At 34.5% G+C, this 24,209-nt stretch overlaps 2 protein-coding genes across 2 annotated transcripts; one reads left to right on the forward strand and one right to left on the reverse strand.

The window, feature by feature from the left end:
* Positions 1 to 419: 419 nt before the first annotated feature.
* On the reverse strand, positions 420 to 9,080 carry LOC106867574 (actin-1). Its single transcript, XM_014912487.3, has 2 exons — positions 8,596 to 9,080; positions 420 to 2,300 (listed from the first exon to the last, which is right to left on the reverse strand). The coding sequence occupies exons 1-2, from the start codon at positions 8,716 to 8,718 to the stop codon at positions 1,341 to 1,343; spliced, it is 1,083 nt and encodes a 360-aa protein (XP_014767973.1). The 5' UTR covers positions 8,719 to 9,080; the 3' UTR covers positions 420 to 1,340.
* Positions 9,081 to 16,749: 7,669 nt separating this feature from the next.
* LOC149130861 (actin, cytoplasmic-like) lies at positions 16,750 to 20,974 on the forward strand. Its single transcript, XM_089343312.1, has 2 exons — positions 16,750 to 17,138; positions 19,462 to 20,974. The coding sequence occupies exons 1-2, from the start codon at positions 17,025 to 17,027 to the stop codon at positions 20,488 to 20,490; spliced, it is 1,143 nt and encodes a 380-aa protein (XP_089199438.1). The 5' UTR covers positions 16,750 to 17,024; the 3' UTR covers positions 20,491 to 20,974.
* The last annotated feature ends 3,235 nt before the right edge of the window (positions 20,975 to 24,209 follow it).

Raw genomic sequence — 24,209 nt, forward strand, 5'->3', positions numbered from 1 at the left:
CTCCACAAATCCCAAATTTTATTTGGGTTCGCAAGAGGAACTGTTTTCTCAAAGGCACATATTGTCATGAATTGCTTGGAATTTGGAGTAGAAAAACAGCCGACAACTGATAGAGGGTCGTTCTTTATGTTACTTGTCTTGTTCTCCATTTGTTTCTTTCATTGTTCACATACAAAATTTTATTGTCATATTTCATGTTTTCGTATTTCGTATTGTTTATGTTTTGTGACTTCCTGTACCCATATATGCATATATATACACTCACTCACCCATCCGATCACTCACTCACTCACTCACTCCCTCATTCACTCTCTCACTCATTCTTCAGACATTACACTCAGCCTGTTATGAAAAAAACCTTGTCCAAAGTTCATCAAAGACAACAGACCAGTATTTTTTAAAAAGTTCTTTATTAAAGTTCCAATCACACAAAAAGTAATTTTTAGTCAAATTTTATGGTTACATGGCAGTTTAGGGCAACATTACATCATTATTGATAACAAACTGATATTGGGTTGGTGCATAATTATTGTGGCTTTTTTTCAACAAATTTTATTGAACAAAAGCTATAACAATATTTAACAAAAACATCTTTAAATGATAGTCTGACCAAGCAAATGGGAAGCAGTAATTGAAGTAGATGGTGAATATGCTCCAGAATAATCATTTAAAGATGTTTTTGTTTCATGTTATTGTTTTTGTTGAAGAAAATTTGTTGAAGAAAAGCCACAATAATTATGCACCAACCCAATAATAATATAAATAGGTTCCAGATTGGAATATTGCAGACAGAATACGTGAATACTAACTTAAACCATTTGTTAACATACAAAAATAATGAAGAATTTCATAAAATAACTTTGTCATTATTAGCACTTTTGATATCATACTTCTATTGAAACAACTTAAGTTTGTTTCTGTTAATTTAGAAAATAAGGAAGAATTTAATAAATTTTAATTGATAAAATAAACTGGTTTTGTTAAAATTAATTTTCAAAATAAGTATTTAGTAAAATAACTTTGTCGTTATGATGCTGGTGTTTTGAACATAAATTAACATGGAAGTTTCTAATGGAACTCACTTTAAAATAGAAACATTTTAACATAGAAGCAGGGGGTTGTCTCAGGTGGGTTGATATTGAAAGGGCTAGTAGGTGTTCCTTAATATCCCCTGGTGATTGTCACTGAGGATCTGAAAGTTTAGTAGTTAACAATTAACACTGGCCTATGAGACTTGCTATATATGTATGTATGTATGTATGTATATGTATATACATACACATACATATATGTGTGTGTGTGTATCTGATAATGACACATTAAACATATTACATATATTTTTAATGAAAATTATATAGGCCTTGTTCATCAAATTCTTCTTTGTTAATCGACATGTCATTAGAGGTAAGCAGAGAAGTAAATTTTGCATTTCCAGGCCACCATCCTGTTGGAGGAATGACCTTAATCTTTGTGGTCTCTGCTGTGATGGATCTGATTTCCTTTAACATACGCTCAGCAAAACCTTTGAACATTGTTGAACCACCAGACAATACAATGTTGTCAAACATGTCTTTCCTAATAGCATTGTCACATTTCAAGATTGAGTTATAAATCCGTTTATGAATGCCATCAGATTCATCACCAATTAAACTTGGCTGGAACATAACTTCTGGTGTTCGGAGTCTTTCTTTGCCAATGGTAATGACTTTTTTGTTAGGTAATTTATATTTCTCAGAGGCTGTAGTCTGCAATTCCTGTTCAAAGTCTGGAGCAACATAACAGCACTTCTCTTTGATGTTACGGACAGTTTCCGTTTGAGAATGACTGTCAAAGGAACAGCCACATTGAATCAACATCCTCGTAAGGTAATCTGTCATGTCCTGACCACCAAACTCCCACTGGACAGCAGCATCTTGTATAATTGACCCTTTATAGACAGGGACAATTTGGGTGATACCATGACCTACACTCACAGAGATACCTGTGGCAAAACCAGAAGAACAAACTGACAATGAAGCCTGATTAGTAATACATAATGTGCGAGCGTTAAACTTTTCAAACATAATTTTGGCCATTTCTTCTCTGTTGTCTTTGGAGTTACAAATAGCCTCAGTCAACACGATAGAGCTTTCTTCAGGTGCAACTTCCAACTTCTGGAATATATACTGCCAAATCTTCTCCATCTCATCCCAGTTGGTAATAATACCACGTTCAATAGGATACTTCAAATCAAGATCAATCTTGTAATCAAAGTCCTTTTTGTTGAAGTAGTCTTTGAGTTCATTTCCAATCACTCCACCCTGAAATATAATAAGAATTCTTGAAAGTTGGTTAATTCAATTTGTTGAGATGTTAGGAATTATAGAAAGAATTACATGAATTATGGAATTTTGATAACTAATCCTACAATATCCCATATTAAATACTATAATATCCCATGATTAGTCCAATCATATCTTTCTGTTAAAGTTTGAAATAAATGAGTGAATGTGTTTTCACTGTTTCTTAAGTAAGTAAAATCCTATCCAGAACATTCCTCCATGCAACAGTTATTATGAGTATATAACAGATTCTGTCAAAATAGTACTTAGTTGCAAAAGTATATGTTCTGAGTTCAAATTCTACCAGAGTCAAGAGCACATTTCATATTTCTGGGCTCAATAAAAGTAAACACCAACCAAGTATGTATTGTTTTAATCTAGTTCATTCTCTTTAAAAGCTGAGTCTTGGGTCAATGTTAGAAATCAATATTGTCTTAATTAGAGACATGAAATATACAAATTATGCCAGATCTGAGCTGAAGAATATGACATGACACCCAAATATTGGAAGGGTCTTTTGTTATTGGTCCAGAAGAAGGGGGCTTGTGTTTATGAATATTACTTGCCACCCTAAGAATCAGTGAGATTAACAGGGTTAATGTTTCTCTTGAGCATTTGAAAGTCGATAGATGGAGGGAAAACATGTGAAGAGCGAAAATTCCAGAGGTCCAAGGTTCAAATGTTGGTTGGGTAGGAGAGGATGGAACATAGGGATCAGAAAGGTGCTAGGTGGACACGGAATATATATGTGGGCTAGAGACTAGTAGGGGGTGTTGATGAGTAACTTCATGCTAATTAGTCAGGTGGTTTTTCTGATGGAGTGGTTTGTGATGTGTGTGTGTGTGTGTGTGTGCGTGTGCATGTGTGTGTGTGTGTGTGTGTGTGTGTCATCTTAGACATGGAAATTGTACTCCAACAAGGTCTCATTAGAGTTTTGTAGAGAATTTGTAGCTATTAGGGGCTGAATTGGGTGGCCAGTCTTAAGGATGAAAAAGTGAACCAGTCTTAGAAAGGAAGAGTTGGAGCAATATTAGATATGAAAGGGTTGGTCAGTACTGGAAATGAAGTGGTGTGGCAATCATAGGGATAATGGGGAGGGGGGGTCTCTTAGGGATGAAGACATGAGTCAGACGTAAGAATGAAGTGGAGAGGCAGCAGTAAAAATGTTGAGGTCCTTAGAAATAGGGAGGTGAATCAGTCCTGGGAATGACGAGATGGGGCAAGATTATCGGGTGTGCCCATCTTAGGAATGAAGAGATAAGCAAGTCTTAGAAATGCATAGCATCATGCTTAAAACTGGCCCATTTCTTCTTCTCAAATACTGAACCCCCTTCTCTTTATCCTAAGAATGGCCCACCTCTTGCAGGCCTCTTTATAATAAATATGCATTAATCACCAAAACAGTCAGTCATTAATTTATATTAATATATCAAATATTAAAGTGGGAGAACCTGGATTTCAGTCCAAGTTCTCCCCAAATGAAGCGATAAGTATCGTTGAAGTACCAGTTGAACACCGGGGTCAATGTAATTAACTAGCACCCTCTCCCAAAATTTCTGGCCTTGTACCAAATCTGAAAGGGTTAATTCCTCAACATTTTGATAGTAGTAAAAAAAAACCAACCTTTATAACCATATCCTTTATAGCCATGTCCATGCATAATGCTTACACCTTCCCTTTCCTTAGAAGTGATTGTCCCTTATACTATTACTACTAGATAAGAGACAATAAAATCAGAGACAGAATTTTTGCCTAGAACCAATTACTAGCCTGATAGACTTGGCTATGTAATGCTCACATTACTTAAATAAATGGAGTAGCATGAAATGTGCGTACTGCAACCATCTTTAAAATCCTTGTTGCTTATTTTGATATAAATATATATATATATATATATATATATATATATATATATATATATATATATATATATATATATATATATATATATATATATATATATATATATATATATGTATACATATATATATATGTATACATCTGCACAAATGTATACATATAGATGTATATATATATACATACACATGTATATATATATAGATGTACATATAATATTTACACATATGTATACACATATATACATGCATACATATATACACTCATACACACACACACAAACACACATACATATGTGTAGGTGTGGCTGTGTGGTACGAAGCTTGGTTCCAAAACATGGTCCAGGGTTCAGTCCCACTGTGAGTATATATGTATGTATACATGCATATGTATAGCTGTATAGGTATAGATGTATATGTATAGATATATATATGTAGATGTATATATATAGATGTACATGTCATATGTACACATATATATATACACATATATACATGCATACATATATACACACACACACACACATACACACACGTTTAACTGCAATTCTTCGAAAAGATAAGTTATAATTTTATTTTAAGAAATATTGTTAAATGTTTTTCGATCATTTGTTTATTCATTGTTAAAATAAGTATTTTTTTAATATATATTTATTTAATATTTATTATAAGTTACAATACGTAAATTGGTTTTATTATTATTATTATCTTTATTTTATTTTAGACCTGACGAGTGGCTATATTTTTGAATAGATTTAATTATAGATCGATTTGATTATTAATAGAATTAATAATCGAATTGGTTTTATTAGTTAACCATTTGAAAATATAGCCATGAAACGTGCGTAGTCATTCGTATACCATTTACTAGTTATTTTTTAATGTACTTTATTGTATTTTTAGAATAAGGTGTTTATGATATATTTATTGTCTGGAGGGTATGAATTATATTCTTCATTACTGAGTTATTTAATAGTGGTTTTTCTCTGAATTATATACATATATTTTATATTTGGAAGTTTTGTTAGATTGAATTTTTTTCCCTGTAAGTTTGGATTTTATTCCCTAAAATTATTATTATTTTATGTTTGACTTTTGCTTTGCATTTGTACATGTTGGATCCAAGTCTCACCCAGAGACCTCAAGAGACAACAAGTTAGAAGTTCATGTAGGTGTTATACCTAGGGTACCATATATTTGGATTTGTACAGTGTTGTTCTAGTGAATGTTTAAGAAACCATAAGAAAATTATGTTTGTTTTAAAATTTGAGATCACATAGACAAATTATTATTATTATTATTATTATTATTATTATTATTATTATTATTATTATTATTATTATTATTATTATTATTATTATCATATATATATATATATATATATATATATATATATATATATATATATATATATACATAGCCTATATATATATGTATGTATGTATGCCTGTATATATGTGAGATAATAGTTTCACTTTAATAGTTTCAGTATTAAAGTGAAAATATCTGACATTAGAATAGAGAGATGTTATTGTTTCACTTTTGACACGTAATACTACAATAGTGGAGGAGATGTGATATTGCACTGGGCTCGCACTAGGCAAGAAGTTAAAAAATTGGGGGGGGGGGGCTTAAAACACTACATGGACCCTAAGTAAAGCATATGTAAAATTTGAATGAAATTGGTTATGTAGTTCTCAAGTTTTAGGGATTCACACAGATGCATATTCTCATCTTTATTTATATATATATATATATATATATATATATATATATATTTACTATATAATAACGCCTCACGCCATGAGGGACTCTAAGGTCAGACTACTATAAAAAAGCACATTTTTACCGAATGCGAGGAAATGCAACTCTCAAAGCCAACCCCTTAAAAAAACGAAGGGGTTGGCTTTGAGAGTTGCATTTCCTCACATTCGGTAAAAATGTGCTTTTTTATAGTAGTCTGACCATAGAGTCCCTCATGGCGTGAGACGTTATTATATAGTAATGCCCTTATATAAATATAAATATATATTTCGGGAATAAATGATGGATTTTTTCCCTTATGGGGTTTTTTTCACGCTAGCTACTTGATAAATTCTTGTAAAAGAATTTGTCCTATTATTGAATTTTTATATATATATATATATATATATATATATATATATATATGGCTGGAATGGCAACCAAAGAAAGAAAGAGACCTCAATATTATGCAAATAGAGGAATGTATCTGTAAAGATATGTGACACTTATTCAGCAGCCATGATAAAACTCTGAGTTTCTGATGCCAGGGTGGGGCTGGGGGTCCACTCCAATATCTCTTCAGTTATCCCTTTGGGTCTAACGGTCATTTTTCAAAAGAATCTCCGGTGGCTGGATAACGGAAGAGATGTTGGAGTGGACCCCTCACCCTGGCATCGGAAACTCAGAGTTTTATCATGGCTACTGAATAAGTGTCACATATCTTTACAGATATATATATATATATACACACATATCTTTACAGATATATATATATATATATATATATATATATATATATATATATATATATATATATATATATATATATATATATATATATATATATATATATATATATACATACATACATACACACATATGTATACACACACACACACACACACACACACACACACACACACACATATATATCAATTTAATACACAACCGAAAGAGCTACTAATACTTTTCTGCTTTTATGATACTTGAACAGACATATTTATTAAGTAAGCAATGTGTCTTAAAGCAATCTTCCAGGTTTTTTTATGCATTATATATCTATAATACATGAAAAATTAGTTTCAATCTGGCCTGCTTGCAATGGTACCCGGGCAAACTGGCACACAATGGGAAAATATTATGAATGAAGTTTATCATGACATGTTAATAGGAATGGAATGAAACAAATTTCACATAAATTGAAGCAGTAGTTATTGAGATATTCGGGGTTTGGGGTAGAAATACCCAAAACAGTGCATAATGTAAAAATGTTCCGAATTTAACTTCATCCTAAAAGGGAAGGAAGTTTAATCTTTCGATTAGACTGATTTGACAACGAAAAATACGATTTAAAAATTTTTTTAGAATAAATATATATACATACAACCTTCAACAGAGTAACGGTCATATATACAACTTGAACAGACACACATATCAGTACATAAACATACGTTTACATATACATACACATATACACACATGCAGACACGTCTACACGCATACATAAATGCTCACATACATACATAAATGCTCACATACATACATACATAGACATATATATCATGAACTTCGTGACCCTGGTGTGAAATAGTTTTTTTACCTAGGTATTTTTCGAGTGCATTTAACGTTATATCACCCAAAGATTTGGCAGCTATTTCTGGCACGCCCTGCTACTACATAACAGCTATTTGAGATAAAGGATCCGGCATACCTGTTACGTGGTAGCAGGACGTGCAAGAAATAGCAGCCAAATCTTTCCTTTTCTGGAGGAAAGGAGCCATTTACATGTGATTTTGATGTCACATTCGTTGAAAGCATGCGAAATAACCTGGAAAAGAAAACACCCGCGAAACAAAACCCTGTTGCTGGGAAACTGAGTCTCCAAGTAACCCAATGGGTCATGGGTAGTCTAGTATATTTTAAAATCAAGGAAACTGGACAGTGAGAAAATAAGAAAAAATGTGGGAAAAAAACATGAAAAAAGTGGAATAAGAAAAATGAAATGAAATCAAAAAAACTAATATCATCATCCTTCCCTGATTGCAGAAAGCTCATTAATTACAATTGGTTTAGAACAAAATAACAGAAAATATGTCAAAGTTTGCGAGACAGCAACTCAATCCAGAGTAGGTGGTACCCTCCGATTCAATAAAATAAACCTGTCCATGTGTCTACATCTGTTCAAAATTTCAGATCTGCATTTCTTAGATCCATTAACATATGGCTTGAATTTCTCCACTTAACTGTGTGTGGTGTGGAGCTGCTCTTCAAATTCCATACATGGCTAACCAATTTAGTTGCATTACTTTTATCATTGTGCCTGAAAGAAAATAGATGGTTTGCACAACGTCTGTTGAATTCACCCTTCACATAACCCAATGTAATTTTTCTGTAATACCTCATATATTACAGAGTTTGTTGTACATGCCTGGTCAAGTGGGTAGGCTCTTGCAGACTTTTACAAGTTATAATGTTCTTCATATTAGAGCAGCAGCTGTATGATATTTGGAAAAAGGTGAAGGATAGCCTGACATTAAAGGTATCAGTGTAGAATATCCATCATGAAGAATTCTACCTGGCCCAAGCAAATATGGAAAAGAAGACATTAAAACAAGGATCATTATGATCAAGTTGTGTGTGTGTACAATTAGAGATTCAAGTTGTAATCAACTTACTGAAGATATAGGATAACCAACTGCTGAAGGAATGACAATTTTTGGTTCATAATCACCTCCAAAGCCAGCTGTACATGTATGTGATCCATTATCAATGACAACAGGATGAACTACACCAGCCATGTTAGATAAAATGTTCCTGGCTAAACTTTAAAAATGTAAATGCTTTGTTAATATTGTTGTTGGTGGAATGTGAAAGTGTGTTCGATTTAATTGCTGGTGTTTAATGAAAATAAAAATGTTCAAGGAAGGAAATTAATATATATCGCTTGGGTGAAATTTCAATTTAACAGATCAAATTTAACGCTGTTGGTAAACTGTTTAGAAAAGATTTTATTTTCTACTTCTGACCAATATCTTTTCTTTTTTAAAACAAAGAAGATTTCCAGGAAGAAACTGCGTACATATATTTGATTTATTATATTGAATGTTATTTCAAAACAATGGTGAACCATACATTTGTTCACGTGATATCGTATGAATATTTTAGAGCAAACAAGTCTTGTAAGAGTTTTAATTCTCTTCCTGGTCCTATCTTCTGCTAAAACATTGTAACTTCAAGAGGAACATACATAGCATGAATCTTGGCTAAAATATAGAAATATAAATGTCTGTTTTCTTAATATTGTTGTTTATGGAATGTGGAATTGGGTGGGATTTGACTGCTGGTGTTTAATGAAAGTAAAAACGTTTGAGGAAGAAAGTTAAACTATATCAGTTGGATGAAATTTCAATCTAGTGGATGAAATTTCAGATAACATTTTACCACCAGATTTGAAACACACCAATTGAGAAAGGTCGGGAATGGCCATGGGAACTGTCTCTAGCTTCAGACCCAGGAAGTAGAAAGTAAAAAGTAAATACCTCACAAATTGTTAATGACTGATTCTAGATGAGTAACTCAATTCTGGGCCCAAATTATGGTTGTTTGGTTAAGGATATATCTGAAATGTATATAAAATATTTTCTATTTCATATATACGAGGTCTGATCAATAAGCATTCGGCCTTTTGCTATAATAATGAAGCTAAAGTACGCACAGTAGAGTTCAAGGTCAGTCTGTGCCAAGCGGCTTTACTCTGTGTGCTTTAGGTTCGTTAATATAGCAACAGTCCGGATACTTATTGATCAACCTATGTAAGTGCAGACGTTACTGTTTGATTAAGAAATCATGTGGTTTTAGGTTGAATCCCACTTTGTAGCGCTTTGGACAAATACCATCTATTATAGCTCCAGACAAACTAAAATCACATCTGATACACAGCACACACACACACACACAAGCGCGCGCGTGCACACACACACACACACACAAGCGCGCGCGCACATGCACACACACACACACACACAAGCGCGCGCACACACACACACACACACACAAGCGCGCGCGCACACACACACACACACAAGCGCGCACATACAAACACAAGCGCGCACACGCATATATATATATTAAATCTGAAAAGAAAAGGCAAACAGTTTGGCAAGACTTGACAAGAACATTTAATTAAGGTATATAATAAAAGGTTTAGATAGTCTCTGACAGCTGTTTCTAGGATATCCCAGCTATTGGAACATTGTGTCGAGTGAAGATTCCAAATGTTGATATTCCATCATCGGAGAGAGATTAGTTAATCTATCCACAACCGAGGTAATACTCCATAACCATGCCACCTATTACAATCGAACACTTGCAGCTAGTGGCTTCTTGCAAAAATAATGTTCCTATCTAACACTAGGCTTAAGAACTACCCAGCTCCAAGTCAACATACCCTAAAAGCATGAAGGCAACATCCCTCACAGTTGAGAGGGATACTCAACCCTTTACTAGGAACTGTAAAAAGCGTAAACGGCAACATATTCCGCCACCTCTCGCACACCCCTACAATACCCGTGCAAAATTCAACCCTATACATAGAACAGAATCCTCAATACCAACTAGGAAACATGATCCTCCACCCCAGATTACCTAATAAAAGCTGGGGGGGAACCCTACTTTAGTACTACCCCTTTCTCCTTAAATGTTAAGAGCTTATCCAGGACCTTTTTTACTATCATTGATTCTGACTTTGCTCCTCACCATAAGTACTCCTCTATCTTTTATCGATGTACCCTGAAATTATCCTACACTTCACTGCCTAATAGTGAATCCACCGTAGTCTTCATATTGTCTAATAACAATAACGATGATGATAATAACAATAATAATCTTTTCTATTATAGGCACAAGGCCTGAAATTTGGGGGAGAAGGATAACCGATTACATCGACCTCAGTACTTAACAGGTACTTAATTGATCGCCCTCAAAAGGATGAAAGGCAAAGTTGACCTCGGCAAAATTTGAACTCAGAATGTTGTGGCAGACAAAATATCACTAAGCATTTTGCCCAGCATGCTAACAATTCTATCTGCTCACTGCCTTAATAATTAATAATAATAATAATAATATATTTTAAAAAGGATTGACGAAACTCTTCACAAAGGTAACAGTCAAGACGAAGAGCGTGATTCGATTGTAAGATCTTTTATTAGTTGAACGATATTTCAACTGTACGTCTGTCTTTGTCAAGTTCAAACTAAGAAGTGAGGCACAAGAGAAAGAAATTCACAATGTCTATTCCAAGAGAGTAGTAGACTGAGGTAGAGAGGAATAGTAACAAATACATCAAAGAATACATCCAATGAACATACACAAATCAAACATAAAATTTATCATAAAAATCAAATGCATAAGTAACAAACAGATGAATGCATAATCAAAAGCTTTATAAAACACGAGCGTGGCCGTTGCCAGTACTGCCTGACTGGCCTTCATGCGGGTGACACGTAAAAGCACCCACTACACTCTCTGAGTGGTTGGCATTAGGAAGGGTATCCAGCTGTAGAAACTCTGCCAAATCAGATTGGAGCCTGGTGTTACCATCTGGTTTCACCAGTCCTCAGTCAAATCGTCCAACCCATGCTAATACGGAAAGCGGACGTTAAACAATGATGATAATGATGATGATAACACAAAATGCATCACAAGGGACCATAAACTAAAATTTATAATATAGGATATGAACCCAAAAACAAAAATCCAATGAACATACACAAATCAAACATAAAATTTATTATAAAAATCAAATATATAAGTAACAAACAGATGAATACATAATCAAAAGCTTTATAAAACACAACACAAAATGCATCACAAGGGACCATAAACTAAAATTAATAATATAGGATATGAACCCAAAAACAAAAATCTTAGTCACAAGTATGTAAACTCAAACTATTAAGGACCACCTTCAAGACTCCACATCTTTGGACATACTTGAACAACACTTTCTTGATGGCTCACTATGCATTTACAGCATAATTCTATATGACACATACTTAGATAGAAAAATACTAAAAGATAATACTTGCACAATCCATAAAATTCCTCACATAAAAGAATTTTAATCATAGAAGTCACATTCGTATCACAACACAAAGCCAAAATAAATATACAAGCAACATTCACATCAAACAATTATTTCTTGGTGACTGGCATAAAAAGCTAGCAGATGAAAATAAATTAATGCCAACAGAGCAAATTAATATGTGCTAAAGATGTGGAAGCCTAATGGTGTAAAATTTTGTCAGCAAAGTCTACAAAAAATGAATTGAAAATGAACAGATGTATAAGTATCAAAGAGGATGTCTAAACTATTTCAACTCTTGGATAACAGACAGTGAAGTTCTGGACATGTTGAATTTTCAGTTTGTTCTAAAGTAACTGCAAAAAACTGGTATATAAATATGTAACATCTGTAATAAGAAAGATAAAACTGGAGCAGTGTAATAGATGACTTTTTATATTTAGCATTTAATTTGATGGTAATTGTTGCTAGTGTGCTGTTTAGCTTAATGGTAAAGTACTCAGCTGATACCTGAGGGGTGCAGCTTCAAATCTCCTAGCCATCTGCTGACAGCTTTTTCTCCACCTTATAAGGGTGAAATACCCAATCTTTCTGCTGTTTTCACAGCTATGTTTGAAATTAACTTCCTTGTCTGTAAAGTAATGATTTGTAATGAAACTTTCGTCATACTCTCTATACAACATTGTCTTTAATAATTGTTTATCTATCTCCTGAAACACTCCTAACTTAAATTCTCATAATTAATGTTTGTCTAGCTCCCTAAATACTCATTGTCCATAATAAATATTCCTCAAGCTCCCTAAACGCAAGCCGTTTGTTTGCCTAGCTCCCTGAATACCATTGTCTATAATGGGGTTTTGTCTAAATCTCTAAACACCAATATCTACAATGGGTGTTTGCCTGCAACCCTAAATGTCCTTGTTTACTATACAAATGTAAACATCAACCTCGAATTTTATCTATAGACATCTATGAACTGACCCCTAACAATCCATTCCTTCGTATATAAGCTAAACCCGCTAATAATATTTATGTTATTCTAAAGAAAAGAGGACGTTTTTCTCATAAATTCTTCCTGTAGCTAAATATAGGAATAAAGGATAGGAGAAAATATTGGAAAGAAAACAAAAGGTCTTCTTTTACTATTTCTATTGTAGAACCCTGTTCTGTGCACACAAATTGTAAAAAAACTTTGAAAGTCCAGCAGTACTGAATTATATTTACAATTAGATATGATGAGATTTTTAAAAAAGAGTAAGAGAAAAAATTGAAAGAAAGAACAAAGATTTTTTTTTTTTACAATTTCTGACCAAGAACCTTCCTCTGTGCACTTTGAAAGAAATTGTGAAAATACGTGGAAATATAAAGTTTGTTAACCTGAATTCAATGTTTGTTCTTAAATTATATTATTGATATGTGTCTCTGGCTCAATCAATATCATTTGAGCACTTCTCTCCGGCAGTCCTATATATATTCGTCTTTTCCAATCAAAAGAAACATAATTTATAATTTACTTCTTGTTATATATATATATATATATATCATCATAAATATACAGGGATTAGCATTGAGTTGCTTCTCCAACATACTGAAAATTTAGAAATAGCAGTCAAAGAACTACTGATTCTAAACTACAAATTTTTCTCTAAACGGATGGTGATATTTATGGCATACATAGAACAAAAAACCGGAGGGAAAAGCGTAAACAAAACAAGTCTTTAGTTAATTGGATATGAATCGTTTCATGGTTAAGTGAATGAAAATTTCACTATTCCAATCTTCAGTCCAAATATTCTGATAAATTTGAAAGTGTCTCTAAAAAAAATTCACGGTAATTCTTGGCCATGCGACACCAAAAATCAACGATAAGAAAGGCACTTATGAATTCATCGGCCAGTGAGTTCAGGCATCTCACCCCAAAGAAATCTATTCCATGTGCGTCACAAATAGTCCCGTATGAAAAGAAGTCCCGTATGGAGGGATTACGGTTTAACCATCTAACTTAGAGATATCAAATATAAAATATACAAGAATAAGGGCAGGGAATCATCAATTAATAATAGAATTAATAATTAACAATTTTGCCAAGTAGTTCAGTATGAAAAAACCTTTATCGGTAAAACCATTTATCATCATAAATATACAGGGATTAGCATTGAGTTGCTTCTCCAACATACTGAAAATTTAGAAATAGCAGTCAAACTACAAATTTTTCTCTAAACGGATGGTGATATTTATGGCACACATAGAACAAAAAACCGGAGGGAAAAGCATAAACAAAACAAGTCTTTAGTTAATTGGATACGAATCGTTTCATGGTTAAGTGAATAAAAATTTCACTATTCCAATCTTCAGTCCAAATATTCTGATAAATTTGAAAGTGTCTCTAAAAAAATTCACGGTAATTCTTGGCCATGCGACACCAAAAATCAACGATAAGAAAGGCACTTACGAATTCATCGGCCAGTGAGTTCAGGCATTCACACATATACACACATGCACACACATACACACATGCACACACATACACACACACACGCATATATATGCATGTGTCTACATGCATACATTCATATATATATATATATATATATATATATATATATATATATATATATATATATATATATATATATATATATATATACATACATACATACATACATATAATAAAGGATAAAATTGTTAATGATTTTTATCAGTGGCCAGCTTTCCTGTGGGTATGTATAAATATCTCAATTATTTCCCTTGGTATGCCTTGTCGATGAAGAAAAGTTATTAAACTAATCCAGAAATTGATAAATTGATCAATCCAGGGCTAACTGTTGTATTATTTTATGAATGTCTGTGAGCCTACTCCCCCGATTTCAACAGGTGTGGACTATAAAAGTGATAATTTTAAATGGTTTGACAATTTAGCGTATATTTTATGGTCTCTTCTATCCCCTTAATTATAATTGTATTTTATACTATTATAAAACTCTCTCTCGCTCTCTCTTTCTATCTATCGATATATATATATATATATATAAGGTTGAAAAGGAACACATGAGTTGATATATATGGGAAAAAAAGTCAAGGTAGAAAAGGCTAAAATAAATTTATAAAAACCATTTCAGTACCGGTTTCAGTCATTGAAACTTTTTCAACTGTAAGCATGGAAAACAATTAAATTTTAGAAAAATTAAAAGAAAAGTATTTTAAAAGAATATTTACTCTTGTGGGTTCGAGGTCGAACCCACAAAAGTAAGCAAGAGAGACAGAGACAGGCAGAAACAAAGAAAATTCCCTTTCTATTTGAATACTATGCAAATATTCTTTTAAAATACTTTTCTTTTAATTTTTCCAAAATTTAATTGTTTTCCATACTTACAGTTATAAAAGTCTCAATGACTGAAACCGGTACTGAAATGTTTTTTATAAAATTATTTTAGCATTTTCTACCTTGACTTTTTTTCCTTTTCCGAGCATCCAGTAACACAATATCTGTATCACGTACTCGCGTTATTGTTTTTTTTTTTGTTATTTTGTCGTTTTTCTTTTTTGAACTCACTATATAAGGGGTTGGCTTTGAGAGTTGCATTTCCTCGCATTCGGTAAAGATGTGCTTTTTTATAGTAGTCTGACCTTAGAGTCCTTCATGGCGTGAGGTGTTATTATATAGTAATGCCCTTATATAAATATATATATATATATATATATATATATATATATATATATATAAGATACAGAAATAAATTTATTTCTCAAACACGTGATAATGCTATAAATAGCGTGATCAGGATAAATAATCCATATAATGCAGAAAAATACGTTACCGGCCAACCATGAGACTCAAACTCACATCTCTGTGATTACATGTCAAGTGTTTTACCATTAAACCAAACTGCCCAGCAAAGAATTCTTCTGCATTTTTTAGAACTTATAAATTTAGCTTCATAAGACGCTAACGTTAAATTCAACTTTACGATGAAAGTAAACAAACAAAGTTTGTTCTTTTGAGTTTGATTCTCATGGCTGGCCATTAACGTATTTTTCTGCAATATATGGATAATTTATCCTGATCACGCTATTTATAGCATTATCACACGTTTGAGAAATAAATTTATTTCTGTATCTTACAATACATATCAACGCTTCTAAAACAGAACAAACTTTGTTTGTTTACTTTCATCGTAAAGTTGAATATATATATATATATATATATATATATATATATATATATATATTATATATATTTATATACACACATTTAAGATGGCCTTTCTAGCTTCACTTTATCAAGTCCATTTACAAGATTTTGATCTGCCTGGAGCTATAGTAGATCTTATTTGTTCAATGTAACATGCAGCAAAACTGAACCTAGAACCATATAATTAGTTTACAAACGTCTTAACCATACAGCCATGCCTGCACTTATTTATGAAATAGAATATAATTTGGGCTCCAGAATTGAGTTATAAATCCAGAATCAGTCATTATCAATTTGTGAAGGTGTTTCTTTTTCTTTTGACTTCCATGCCTGGTGGTTGAGGCAATCCCTGAGGCCTTTGTAGGCCCTTCTCAGTCGGTGTGATTCATGCTATGAATGTTCCTAATGAAGTCAAAACCTTTGGGGGAAGATAGAAACAGGAAGAGAATTCCAGTGAAGAAAATTCGTACAAGGAAGGTTGTTTGTTCTAAAATATTTATACAATAATATCATGTGGACAAATGTATGGTTTACCACATTTTTTTAAAAACAATATGGTATCTAATTACTGAATACATATATATATACTTTCTTTAAAGAAACCTTCCTTGTTTCGCAAACAGTAAAATTTATTGGTCAGTTCAACAGAACATGAAACGTATATAAATTACTACCATACCTAGCTTCCCATAACATTTTTACCCTTACCAAGGACCAGGAGCTGAATTCGAGACAAGCTCACATTCCACAAGCAGCAACACTAACAAACTGAACATTAATATTTCTATACCTTAGCCAGGAATATTTTATCTGACTTAAAAAACATAAACATGGTTGCTTCTATTGTTATTGATAATGGATCATATACATGTAAAGCTGGTTTTGGAGGTGAATATGAAGACAGAACTGTGTTACCTTCACTTGTTGGTTATCCCAAACTTAAGGTATGTTGACTATTTATACATACACATATATTTATAGGAAGCTAATTATATGGCTGGTCACTTATAGTGCTTTATGAATGCAAGCCATTGGTCAATTCTGTAGACACATTATGGCTCTTACATTTAGAGTGTCTTCTTTTTTGGATATATAATACATATATTGATGATACATATTGTTGTGTACTGAATTCCTAATCAACATGTAACAAAAACTGTACTTTTGTTTAAATAATTAAAAACCACCACTCACATGGCATGCATGAGTTTTAGGTGAACTATTCCGTTTTTTTTTTAGACAAACACATGCACACACACACACACACACACACACACACACACACACACACACACACATATACACATCTCGATATGTATAGGGAAAATAAAACAAAGTAGATAATGTTAAAATAACTCTATCATGAAATACATTTTAGTTCTGGTTTCAATCTTTTTGACTTTTTCAACTAAGACTAAAAGAAGAAAAACAATTAAATTGAAGAAAAACTAAATGAAATGTGTTTTAAAATATTTCCATAGTCTTCAAATAGAGAGGACATTTTCCTTTTTTCTCTCTCTCTTTTCTTTGTGAAGGCTTGGTAGGTAGTAGCAGATCTGAAGAAATAATAATAATAATAATAATAATAATAATAATAATAATAATAATAATAATAATATTACTATTATTATTATTATTATTAATCATCATCATCATCATCATCATCGTTTAACGTCCGCTTTCCATGCTAGCATGGGTTGGACGATTTGACTGAGGACTGGTGAAACCAGATGGCAACACCAGGCTCCAATCTGATTTGGCAGAGTTTCTACAGCTGGATGCCCTTCCTAATGCCAACCACTCAGAGAGTGTAGTGGGTGCTTTTACGTGTCACCCGCACGAAGACCAGTCAGGCGGTACTGGCAACGGCCTCGCTCTGTATGCAGGGAGAGAAGGTTTCATCCCTAATATTTAAAATGTTATCTGTTCACTGGATTATATTTAGCTTTTCAGTGATATAGAGTTCACATTTGGTACTTGTCCCCTGTATTTTCTGGCTTAAACAATCATGTTCCATGTTATTTAGGGGTCGCTTACACTTACTCCTCCTTCTTTCAATGTCGATATCATATTGAATAGGGATGATGCATATCTTTTATTTTTGTCTCTAAATGACACCAGGTGTCGTGTGTAGCTTTTTCTTTTGAACAAGTTGCCTGTCATTCTAATATCCGTGTTTGTCATTCCATTGAGATCCATGATATTTGCCTTGTATATAAGTTCTTTTTCCAGGCAGCTATTATTTAGAAGGCAGTTCTTTGAAGATCTATAGTTACAGTGTCTTTCAGGGGTATTTATGGTGTGTTTAGCTTTATTGTGGTTGAGTATTATCGACCCTATGTTGGGGAGGTAACTATAGCTAAATTTTACAGTGTTTCCGTTGAAGATCTGGTTTTTGTGTGAATGTAGGAAGTGCTTATCTTTTAATTTTAAGAGTCTCCTAGCTATGTTAATGGCTACATTCATGCTATAAGGTGGGTTAAACCCTAAGATTTTCCCCTGTCTGAGTTTTCTTGGCCTATATGGCCTTATAAAAGTTATATATATATATATATATATATATATATACACACACACAAACACATACACAGACAACCACATGCATTCTATATATATATATATATATATATATATATATATATGCATGTGTGTGTGTGCATGTATGTCGAAGAAAAGACCCTATGAATATTTAGTTCTTATGTCACAATTTTTACATTCAAATCTTGCATAAATTTTGTATTTTATGTCTTTAATATTAAGAAAATATTGCTTCCTTAAAATTGGTGTAAATTTCGAGTTTTAGAGAGTATGAACTAGATTAAATCAATCCATAACTGAGTGATATTTCATTTTTATTGAACTCAGAAATATGAAATGCCCACTTGAACTTCGGTAGAATTTGAACTCAGAACATATAGGTTCATAGCTAAGTACCATTTTGAGTGATGCTGTTAAACTTTTGCAATAACTTTGTTCTGGATAGTTCTGGATATTACTGAAGAAATACTGAAAACACATTTCACTCTTATTTCAAGTGTTTAACAGAAAGATATAAGATTAATTATAGGATATTATAGGATATTATAGGATTAATTATAGGATATTGTAGGATTGATTATAGGATACTATAGGAGTGATTGTAGGATATTATAGGAGTGATTATGGAAATTTCATTGTTTGTGTAATTCTTTCTTTTATTTCTATCATGTAAACAATTTTATTGACCCAAGTTTGTAGAATTCATATTGGAATTTTATTGTATTGCAGGATAAAATATTTAAGCAGAACTGCAAAGAATTCTATGTTGGAGAGGGAGCTGAAGGTAACAGAGCTTTCCTTGCCTTGAAGAATCCCATTGAACATGGTCTTATTACTGACTGGGAAAATATGGAGAAGATCTGGCATCATACATTCAAAGAGTTGAACGTTGCAGCCAAAGACTATGCTGTCTTGTTGACTGAGTCTGTTGGTAACTCTGAAGAAAACAGAGAGAAAATGGTTGAAATTATGTTCGATAAGTTTGACGTTCGTGCAGTAATGTTGGCTAATCAAGCTGTTTTGTCCCTCTTTGATTCTGGCCGTGTGACGGGTATCTCTGTGAATGTAGGCCATGGTATCACCCAAGTTGTCCCTGTCTATGAAGCTTCAACTATAACAGAAGCTACTGTCCATCAGAATACTGCTGGTCTTGACTTGAGAGATTACCTTATAAGGATCTTGACTGAACGTGGCTTCAAGTATGTTGAAGTGGCTTCAGTGAACAAAAAGCTAAATGACATGAAAGAGAAGCTCTGCTATGTTGCTCTAGACTTTGAACAGGAAATGGAGACTGCATGCTCTTCTTCAGATTTGGAAGAGAGAGTTGATCTACCTGATGGACAAGTAATTACCATTAACAAGGAACGATTCCAAGTCCCAGAAGCTATGTTCCAACCAAGTATACTTGGTATGGAATATGATGGTGTTCATAAAATAACATATAACTCAATCATGAAATGTGATGAGAAAATCCGGAAAGACCTTTTTGCCAACATTGTGTTGTCCGGTGGTTCAACAATGTTCCCAGGTTTTGCTGAACGTATGCAAAAGGAAATCAGTGCCTTGGCTCCACCTGACACAGAGATTAATATCATTGCTCTACCAGAACGTGAATACTCTCCATGGATTGGTGGTTCTAGATTGGCTAGTAAGCCTCCCACTGATGATCTATGGATTACAAAAGAAGAATATAAAGAATCTGGCTCATCTCATGTCTGTGGGAAACATGTACATAAAATGGAGAATTTAAGTCCTTAGTATGTATATATGGCACAGTGTGATAGGCCAGAGCTGGTAGCTATATGTTTAACTTTCAGTCCTTCAATAGCAATTACTAAGAGATGTTAATGAAATTCTACTAAACCATTCAATACCAACCAACCTGAGACTAACTCCTGCTTCTATGATAAAATCTTACTGTTTTTAAGTGATCTCAATTAAAATCTTCCATGAAATATTTGCGTTAATGTATGTTTGAAACACCAGCTTCATAATGACAAAGTTATTTTAACTAAATTCTTCATATTTTTTGTATCTTAAAAGAAATCTGGTAACAAATAGATTTAGTTACTATTAACATATTTTGTTAGCAATGTTCCAATCTGAAACCTATTTTGAGTATTATAAGTTTGTTATTAATGGTAACATAATGTTGCCCTAAACTGCCATGTAACCATAAAATTTGAGTAAAAAATTGCTTTTAGTGTGATCTAAACTTTAATAAAGAATTCAATAAAAATAATGTTCTGTTGTCTTTGATGCACTTTAGAGAATGTTTCATCATTACTGCCTGACTATAATGTCTGAAAGAACAGTGTGTGTGTATGTGTATGTGTGCGTGTGCACACACGTGTGTGTATGGCAACTTCTGTATATGTGTGTTAGGTAACTTAGAATATGTGTCTTAGTAATATTCACACAGAAAGACACATTGCCACTCAAGTGCATTCCCAAGTCATGTGCTGGCTCTAAGTCTGGGATTGCAATACACCCTGCTCCTGTGCATTCCAAGTGGAATCTGTGGGTTGATATCAAAATGCTTGTAATCTATCAGCATTAAACTTTATGTTGCTTTCTTCAGACAATTTGTATCTTGTGTTCATATCTTTCTGTAAGTCCTTGAGACCGTGTAATACTCAGACATCATCAGCATAGGTGATGAGACCGTCTGACTGAGGGCATGGGTGGGAGAACCTTTATGAACAGCAGTGATCCCTATACAGTTCCCTGGCTGATCCCACTTATTATCGATGTCTTTTGAGAGGGGAAACCCTTGGTAGTGACTTTCTGTAATGCAGCCATGTCCCTAGTTTCCCCGTGATACAAGGGTCATACAATTTGTGACGATATCATTCGATGATCGACTTTTTTCAGGGCCTTGGCAAAGTTGAGATACATCACGTCCATATTTGAACAGTTGAGCTGTTGTTTGATTATTCATTTTTAATATACGAATAAGTATGTAAGGGATCTCCTTATTAAAGGGAAACGATGCTGCATATTAGTGAGAAAGCTATTTTCTTCTAGGAATGTTATCATCTTCCTTCTGACAATGAGTTCCATGGCATTGCTGACATCAAGGTCAGATGTGTGTATGTGTGTGTGTGTGTGTGTGTGTGTGTGTGTGTAATTTGGATGAATTAAGTATGACCCAATTGTCAGCAGCACAAAGATAACAAGTTATCGGCCAATTGCAAGCAGAGCAGCATGCCCTGATTGTTGTGAAAGCTTACAATGTCCATGTCAGCAACAGATATTGCCGGCAATAGCAATACAATACCGACAGCACTGCAGACAATGCCCGCAGAGAAATCCACGCCCAGGCAGGACCTCTGTGATCACTTCAGACCAGCCAGTGTGACAGCTCGCGAGACCATTGGCACTGGACAGCAACCCATCAGTGACGACGCAGACAGGCCACCAACAACCTGTCCTCAAGGGCCTCTCCTCACCACCCACCACCATCAGGTATGACTACATTGAGATACACAGCACTGACATTGGTGACATCAACAATGGAGGTTGTCTTCTCTGACAAAAGCCGGTATTGCGTTTCCACTTTGGATGGCAGAGTGAGGGTGTAGCGTAGGAGATGTGAATGCTACAGGGACACATATGTTATGGAAAGAGATGCGTGGGTGGCCAAAGCATCATGGTTTGGGATGTTGTAGGCCTGGATCAGAGAATTGGGCCCCATGTGTTCCAAAATGCTGGTGAAGACAGAGGGAGTGGCATTACAGTGCAGCACTACATTGACCAGATCATGCCACATGTTCCAGCAGGACAATGATTGCTCCCAAAAGGCCAGAATCACCATGGACTTTCTGCATCAGCACAACATCAGAACCATGTTGCTGCCAGCTCTCCACCCGGATTTGAACCCAATTGAACACCTGTGGGATGAAATCCAGAGACAGCTGTACCAGGTGGTCCCAAGGCCAACAATTCGTATGGAACTGAGGACAGTTTCCTCAGGGTGTGGTCACAGGTGCCAATGGCTTTTGTGAACTGCCTCATGCACTCCATGTACCAACGGTGTATAGCCATTTTGAACACCCTGGGTGGGCGTATGCCCACCCAGGGTATACGGTATACGGTATTGAACATGTCACATCCTACAATCTCGATGTGCTGGATCCACCCACTACCCAAACAAATGACGACTCATAGACGGTTGTCAAAGCACATCCAAGAAATTGACTTTATCAGATTTATCAAAATTTATCTCTGACATAATGAAGTTAAAACATATTTCACAGTCACACACGTTTCGCGTATCTTTTGAGGTTCAGTGTACATATACCCACACACACACACGCACACACACACACACACACAGACACACACACACCTTCTCCTTGACTTACGACCGAATTCCGTTCCAGCTGACAGGTTGTAAGTTGATCTGGTGGCATGTCGGATTTATATTTTTCATTCAAACACAGCTAATGCTTGAAAGCGACTAAGGCAGAGACTGTGACAGGCATTGCATACCTGGGTCTAAGAGATGCTTGCATTGCCAGATGTTGCCAGAGTTATCATACACACAGCTGCCCAACATCCGAAAATCAATTTATTTATTTATTTAATTTTTAATTTCCTTATTTTTGTGGTAGTAAATGGGAATAATTGTAGGTTGGATAAATCTAAGTTGAGAAGGTATATATATATATATATATATATATATATATATATCTGGTGAAATTGTTGAGATGCTTGAACGGAGATGCGTAGATATGTGCTGCATCCAGGAAGTAAGATGGAGAGGAGGTTCTGCAAGGTTCCTCACAGGCAAAGAACACAGGTACAAGATTTTCTGGGCAGGGAACACTGACGGGGTCGGGGGCGTAGGAATACTTCTAGCGGAGAAATGGGTGGATAAGGTAATCGAGGTCGTTAGAGTAAGTGACAGAGTACTTAAGATCAGACTAGTGCTTCATCATAGATTAGCTACTGTCATCTCAGCCTATGCACCTCAACCTGGGCTACCAGATGGTCTGAAAGACCAATTCTATGACACCCTCTTGCAAACTACCTCGTCGACGAGTGACAGGGACCTTCTCTTTGTGGCTGGAGACTTCAACGGTCATGTCGGACGTCGTGCTGGGGGCTTCCATGGCATACATGGAGGCTATGGCTTCGGTTCCCGCAACGAGGAGGGAACCAGACTGCTGGAGTTCTGTGATGCAACCAATCTTATGGTCTGCAATACCAACTTCAGGAAACCTACCAGTCACCTAGTCACCTACCGCTCCGGCAGACACTCTAGCCAAATCGACTACATCCTCGCCAGAAATAGGGAAAGAGGGCGGCTTATAAATGCCAAAACCTACCCTGGCGAAGAATGTACCCCACAACATAGATTAGTAGTTAGCGACTTTGGGATCAAGGCAAAATGGGTGCCCAGAATTAGACAGGCTTGGAGAAGAAGGGTGTGGAAGCTTAAAGACCCTGCAAACGGACAGAGACTTAGAGAC

The sequence above is a fragment of the Octopus bimaculoides genome, chromosome 27, assembly GCF_046866305.1.
Source record: "Octopus bimaculoides isolate indiv1 chromosome 27, ASM4686630v1, whole genome shotgun sequence".
Classification (NCBI taxonomy): Eukaryota; Metazoa; Mollusca; class Cephalopoda; order Octopoda; family Octopodidae; genus Octopus; species Octopus bimaculoides.

What these genes read in the sequence shown, in the direction of transcription:
- LOC149130861 (XM_089343312.1), top strand. Translation starts at nt 17,025, where the DNA reads ATGGTTGCTTCTATTGTTATTGATAATGGATCATATACATGTAAAGCT. An exon ending in TTGGTTATCCCAAACTTAAG is followed by an intron (nt 17,139 to 19,461) that starts GTATGTTGACTA and finishes ATTGTATTGCAG; the next exon opens with GATAAAATATTTAAGCAGAA.
- LOC106867574 (XM_014912487.3), bottom strand. Translation starts at nt 8,718, where the DNA reads ATGGCTGGTGTAGTTCATCCTGTTGTCATTGATAATGGATCACATACA. An exon ending in TTGGTTATCCTATATCTTCA is followed by an intron (nt 2,301 to 8,595) that starts GTAAGTTGATTA and finishes ATTATATTTCAG; the next exon opens with GGTGGAGTGATTGGAAATGA.